We start from the raw sequence: 6,823 nt of genomic DNA, 5'->3' as shown, positions 1-6,823 counted from the left end.
CCTTCTGGGCCGCTGCTGCCGACTTAAACTTTGAAGGGGGAAAAAAAGAGCCACCGCGCTGTGCGACCCTCCCTTGCCCCCCACCCGCCCCGCCTCCGGTAATGGCCCTTCTCCGCCGCCCCTGACCCAACTTTTCTCCAATTTTCGCGACCTGTGAGATTCTCTTCTTTTAGCCCTGGCCCTGGGGACCCCCTCTCTCCCCATCCCTGGGCCAATCGGGTCCCTATGACCTACTAGGTCCCTGACCAAAGACTGCTTTCTACTCACAAGGCATCCTCAGACCCGCTCTGAGTTTGAGCCTACCGTCAAACCTACTGGATCCTGGGATCCCCCTGCTCCGCTCTCAATCTTCTCTCTCCCAGGGGCCTTGGATGGGGGGGGGTCTTTTGATTCTAGAGACCCTGCTCTATCCGATTTTCTTTTTTTGTTTCTTGCCATCTTCCAATATCTGGGTTCCCTCCTTCAAACCATTGCTTTTCTTTCTGTACTGTGCTCCCTTGACTCCCGGCGTTTGACCCACTAGATTCCTTTTCTCTCATTGCCCAGGAACCCGCCATCCTCCAGTCTCTTAACCTGACAGATTTCTCTCTCAAATGTTTGCGTTCTTACCACTACCGCACGAGAGCTCTCGGATCTAGGTCCCAGGTTCCTCGGCGAGCTCCGGGCGGCAGGTCCGGGTCTGACCCCCATGGCCGCCGCCGCCCCCTCCCATCCTGCCGGACTCCCGGGCTCTCCTGGGCCCGGGTCTCCTCCTCCCCCCGGTGGCTTGGAGCTCCAGTCGCCGCCACCTCTGCTGCCTCAGATTCCGACCCCAGGCTCGGGGGTCTCCTTCCACATCCAAATCGGATTGACCCGAGAGTTCGTGCTGTTGCCGGCCGCCTCAGAGTTGGCTCATGTGAAGCAACTAGCCTGCTCTATCGTGGACCAGAAGGTGAGGGCATAGGGGCTCTCCTCATGAAGGAGAGGAGACTTCAGCTGTGGCCTGGGGCTTATTGAGAGGGGAGAGAGGGTTCCTAGGTAACTGAGCCGAGCAGGGGCACTACTCCCCAGTTGTGTCCTCACCCCACCACCGGTTTGAGAGAGGCCCGGGTAGGGGTGGGGTGCCTCAGAGGCCTCCCCAAATTGCGTGTTACTGCTTGTTGTTGTTTTCTGCAACGGGCAGGAAGGAAGGGAGGGGCCTGCTAGGTGTGGAGTGGGGGAGAAGGGGCAAGTGGGAGCTCCGGATCAGGGGGACCTCTCCTTATGGTCTCACTCTTGGCCTCTGTTCTTTGGAAACAGTAGAAACTGAAGCCATGCTGGCCATGGTGATCGGGTGACATGTGTGGGTGTGGGTGTGTGGACAAGCTGCCAGGGGCAAGCAAGGTCTCAGGGTGCAATCTTTACCCTTTCCCAGGCCTAAGATGGGGTGTGAAGGAGCAAGGCACCCCCCAAAAGCTCTGCAGACTCTATCTGCTCTTCTAATCAGTTTCCCTGTAGGTACTCTTAGCTTTAGATATCAGGGTTCCTCCCAAGAGTCATGGCAAGAGGGAACCAGTAAGACTGGATGCCCAAATCCTAGGAACATTAAAAGTTACAACCAGGCCAGGTGGTAGTGGCGCACACCAGGAGGCAGAGGCAGGTGAATCTATGAGTTTGAGGCCAGCCTGGTCTACAGAGTGAGTTCTAGGACGGCCAGGGCTACACAGAGAAGCCCTGTGTCAAAAAACAAACAAAAGTTATGCCCAGGCTGGTAGAGCCCTTGTCTAGCAAGCAAAAGCCGAGGGTTCCATCTCCACCCCACCCTACACCCCTCATCCTGGGGTGGGGGATGCTTTTGTGTAGTTCAAGTGCCTGATTGTGAAGATGTCAGAACCTCTGAGTTCTGAGTAGCTGGATATTGAATCTTTTCATACTAAGGCATCCACACATTAGAGTCTTAAGTTTATCATGTTGCTGTCCCCTAAGAATCCTAGATGACACTGACAGCAGGACACCTACAGTTGGAACCCAGAATGTGTGCTCCAAAATGAGAGCACATCGGAATCCAAAACATCCGGGCTTAGCTTTTCTCAGGCTCCTGGAAATGGATTCTTTGGGCTTTGGGGAAGCAGGAGGAAAAGGATCACCTCCCCCATTTTCCCTAGGGGATGAAACTAGTTTAGAAAAAGGCCTTCCAGGTCTGGCACTTTTGTAACCCCAGCACTGGGAAGGCAGAGGCAGGAGGATCAGGAGCTTTAAGTCAGGCTAGGGCATCTCCATTCCCTAGTCTCAAAGGGAAAAAAGAAAGAGAGAGAGAGAGAGAGAGAGAGAGAGAGAGAGAGAGAGAGAGAGAGAGAGAGAGAGAGAAACTAGATTAACTAGATTAAGCTACTATGAGGGTCAAGGCAGTACTGCTTTTCTGTTGAAGATGGGGGTGCTGTGCCCACCAACTCCCCAAGACAGCCCAACTGCCACTTCTAAATCAGCTGGACTTATGGGAAGCAGGATTGGGGCTCCTGTACATTGAATTCCCTGGCATGAAATTCTTGGTGTGAGAGTTCAGATCCCCAGCCTCCCCTTCTCAGGCCCAGCCAGTTTGTTTTCTGCTCTTCCTGGGGTACAGGTGCTGTTTAGGGCCCCTTCCTGTCTGCCTTCCTTCCCTGTGCCCCACCTGGGCAGTTTCACTTTCTGTTTTAGGTGTTTCATTTCCTGCCCCCCCCTCCCAAGCTGGGACGGGACACCTGGCTCTTTAGAGTACGGGATGAGGGGAGGCCTCCTTACCTCTAGCTATCTTAAGCACCCCCCCACTCAAAATTCCCAAGACACCCCCTCCTTTCTAGTTCATTCTGCCCCAATGCTGGGCTAAGAGCCAGGTAATGGACAATAGAGTCAGGAAGGAAGCAGGGGTGGAGATGTGGCCAAAAGAGAAGGGGGTGAACACTCAGTGCCCCACCAGCTCTGGAAAATTGAAAGTGTCCATTCTGCTCCTGGAGCCTTTAACGCCCCCCCCCTTTACCCTCAGCCCTTCTTTTGACAGTCCTGCTACCAGATTCTTGCCAGTGCCCGTACCCCCACCCCCACTGGCTCGAACTAGGGTTGGGAGAGGCCAAGCAGGAAGCGGTGGGCTGTAGGGTCTCGGTTTCCGGGGGAAATAACCGGTTCTGCCTCTGGAGGGTTCAAGAAGGCTGCCGCTGCTTCAATCTGCTCTGAGCTTTTCTGTTGCCACCTTCCCCTCCCCTTAGTTCCCAGAGTGTGGCTTCTACGGCCTGTACGACAAGATCCTGCTCTTCAAACATGATCCCACATCGGCCAACCTCCTGCAGCTGGTGCGATCAGCTGCAGACATCCAGGAGGGCGACCTGGTGGAAGTGGTTCTGTCGGGTGAGAAGAGGTTGTCACCCCGGGGGCGGGGCCTCGGGCGCGGGGCCAGGCCTCTGGGAGAGGTGGCTGAGGGTGGGCGTGAAGGAGCTCACCTGTGATCCCAACATTCCCGAGGCACAGACAGAAGGGCCACACGTTTCAGGCCATCTTGGGCTAAGAGTGAGACATTGGGACTGGACAGTTGGCTCAGTAGTTAAGAATACTTGTTACTTTTTCAGTGCACTGGGGTTTGAGTCCCAGCGCTTATAGAGCAGCTCCAGTCCCAAGGGATCTGACGCCCTCTTCTGACCTCCACAGGCACAGGCATACATGCTGGCAAAACACCATGCCGCAAAAACATAAAGTCAACAAATCTTAAAAGGGGGGAAGGACTCGTCAAGAGATGTGCCCCTTGGAAGTGTTGGGGAAAACAATTCTCTAATTTTATTTGTTTACTTATTTATTTGAGATAAGATTTTATGATGTCACCCTGGATGGGCCTGGAACTCACAAAACTCCTCTTGCTTCTCACCCTGGAATACTAAGATTAAAGATGTGTACCGGGGGCTGGGGAGATAGCTCAGTGGTTAAGTTCACTGACTGCTCTTCTGGAGGACCCAGGCTCAATTCTGAGCATCCACATGGCAACTCAAAACTGTCTTAACTCCAGTTCCAGGGGACCCGACACCCATGACAAAACACCAATGCACATCAAATTTTTAAAAATAAGTAAATAAATAAGTGAAGATGTGTACCATCAGACCTAGATAGTTAGCCCCTCCTCTGGGGATTGAACCTAAAGCCTTGTACATGTGAGGCACGCACTACAACAGTGAACTATACCCTCAGCCCACCAAAACTGTTTTACATTTAGTGTGTGTGTGTGTGTGTGTGTGTGTGTAGGACAACTTCTGGGAATTGATGCAACACATGGTGCCCATATATCGGGACTCAGGTCATTGGGATTGGCAGCAAGCACCTTTTAATTGCAGAGCTGTTTTGCTGGCTCCGGGGCTGTTTTATTCTATTCTATTTATTTATTTTATTTGTTTTTTTCGAGGCAGGGTCTCACTATGACCTGGAACTCACTATGTAGGCCAGGCTGGCCTCAAACTCACAGAGATCTGCCTGCTTTGCCTCTGCGTGCTGGGGTTAAAGGCATGTGCCACCGCCCAACACCCAGAACTGTTTTAATATTGCAAAAAATATGTGTTCTGCCCATTAAACAACTCCCCACTAACTCCTTCCTATCAGGAGGCATGTAGATTTTTTTGCCCAGTGGGGAGATGGGATTTGTTTTTGTTTTTCAAGATCGAGTTTCTCTGTGTATCGCTGGCTGTCCTAGAACTCACTCTGTAGACCAGGCATCCACTCTCTTGGCTCAAGCGTGTGTCCCTCCTTGCTGCCCACAGCCTCGGCCACCTTCGAGGACTTTCAGATCCGTCCACATGCTCTTACTGTGCACTCATACCGAGCTCCTGCCTTCTGCGACCACTGCGGGGAGATGCTTTTTGGTCTTGTGCGCCAGGGCCTCAAGTGTGATGGTGAGGGGCAAAGGGACTGGGCAGAGCCGGGAAGGTTGGGAAGGCTGCGGTCAAGGGGTGGAGCTTAGATGGTAGGTGAGGTAAGCTCTCAGAGAGAACTTCGGTGGGATACAAGTCTGTAGGCGGAGCCCAGGGGGTGGGATTAGTGGGTTAGGGTTAAGGCTCTAGGGCTAAGTTTGGGGAATATGGGCCCCCCCGGCTCTGGAATGGGTGATAATTGAAGTAAAGGGGTCTGAGTTCAGCGTAGAAAGCACTTCCAAAGTAAGCACTTGGGGAGATTTTTAACTTATGTTTATGTTATGTGCATGGGTGTCTGTTGCACACCATGCATGGGGTTTAGGGGCTGAAACGGGTCACAAATGCTCTAACCGCTCAGATCTCGAGGTGTGGTGATGGAAGCGTGAGCGCGTGTCAGTCAAGCAAAGAAATAGATCCGAAGGAGAGAAATAATAATGATTTATCTGGAGGAACTGGCCTGTAGGACCTCGAGGCTGACCAGGCAGCTCTACAGTCCTCAGGGCAGCCTGTCTGTGGGATCACAGGCACTACAGGCTGAATTTTACAGGCTTGGGAATCTTTACAGCTCTTTAGAGCTTTGGGTCTATTGAAAATCAGGCGTATTCATCAACAGGATGTGGACTTGAATCCAGTACACAAAGTACCTGCATTACTGAATCTTGGGGTTTCTCACCTGTGTGCTTGACGCACAAGGCTGCTTCTTTAGGTGGGGGTCGTGCCTAGTTAGTGAGTACAGGTTTTGGCTCTGATGGTCTTGCGCCCTCTACAGGCTGCGGGCTGAATTACCACAAACGCTGTGCCTTCAGCATTCCTAACAACTGCAGCGGTGCTCGCAAGCGCCGCCTGTCATCTACGTCTCTGGCCAGTGGACATTCTGTGCGCCTCGGCAGCTCTGAATCCCTACCCTGCACCGCAGAGGAGCTGGTGAGGGGCTGGAGAGTGGGGATGGGTTGGAGTCTGGGGGTTGATGGAGCCAGGCAAATGCTAACTCACTCATCCATTCCTTCCACCCTCGCTGCTGGGTAGAACCGTAGCACCACAGACCTCCTTCCTCGCCGACCACCCTCGTCGTCGTCCTCCTCCTCTTCCTCTTCCTTCTACACAGGCCGTCCCATTGAGCTGGACAAGATGCTGATGTCCAAGGTCAAGGTGCCACACACCTTCCTTATACACAGCTACACACGACCCACAGTTTGCCAGGCATGCAAGAAGCTGCTCAAGGGTCTGTTCCGCCAGGGCCTGCAGTGCAAAGGTCAGTGGGACCAACTGGGAAGACTGTGGGTCTGAAAATGCCCCCCAAAGGAGCACAGAATCTCGGATCTATGTTCTGAATCCAGGCCATCCTGGAGGTCTCTGGAGTTCAGAACCTTAAACTCTTGGAAATCTAGATTCCTAGAACAGGATAGAATTCTCACTATAAAACCCAAGAATCTGAAAATCTGGGAAGCTTAGGAGCAGAGATTCAAGACTTCTGGAGCTAGCCATGGTGGTGCATACCTTTAATCCCAGCAAATGGGGAGGGGTAGAGGTAGGCAGATCTCTGTGAGGCCAGCCTGGTCTACAAAGTGAATTCCAAGACAGCCAGGGCTGTTACACAGAGAGACCTTGTCTTGTAAAACCAAATATATATACGAATATGTATTCATGACTTCTGGAATTATCTGGAATTAGACACCTGTAATCCCACCCAGCACTTGAGATGTAGAGACAGAAGGGCCAGGAGTTTGACTAGCCTTGGCTACATAGTTTGAGGCCAACCTGAACTACATGAAATGCTGTGAGAAGGCTGGAGATGCAGCTCACAGAGTAGAGTACCCACTAACATACCAGAGACCCGGGTTCCATCCTTCATGATATTCCTCCCACCTTTTTCTTTTTTTTGCATGGTATTCCTCCCACCTTTTTCTTTTTTTTTTTTTTTTGGTTTTTTTTAAAAATATTTA

General features: G+C 52.2%; 1 protein-coding gene across 1 annotated transcript in view; it reads left to right on the top strand.

The window, feature by feature from the left end:
• Prkd2 (protein kinase D2) overlaps positions 1-6,823 on the top strand; it is a 29,831-nt gene continuing 23,008 nt past the window's right edge. Inside the window, exons 1-5 of the mRNA XM_048431670.3 lie at positions 1-931; positions 3,201-3,339; positions 4,731-4,862; positions 5,650-5,804; positions 5,907-6,132. Coding sequence (XP_048287627.1) covers positions 689-931; positions 3,201-3,339; positions 4,731-4,862; positions 5,650-5,804; positions 5,907-6,132 — 895 coding nt within the window. The 5' untranslated portion in view covers positions 1-688. The remainder of the gene's footprint in view (positions 932-3,200; positions 3,340-4,730; positions 4,863-5,649; positions 5,805-5,906; positions 6,133-6,823) is intronic.

This window comes from Myodes glareolus, chromosome 1 (genome assembly GCF_982192425.1).
Source record: "Myodes glareolus chromosome 1, mMyoGla1.1, whole genome shotgun sequence".
Classification (NCBI taxonomy): domain Eukaryota; kingdom Metazoa; phylum Chordata; class Mammalia; order Rodentia; family Cricetidae; genus Myodes; species Myodes glareolus.
This window is presented reverse-complemented; position numbering and strand designations above follow the sequence as displayed.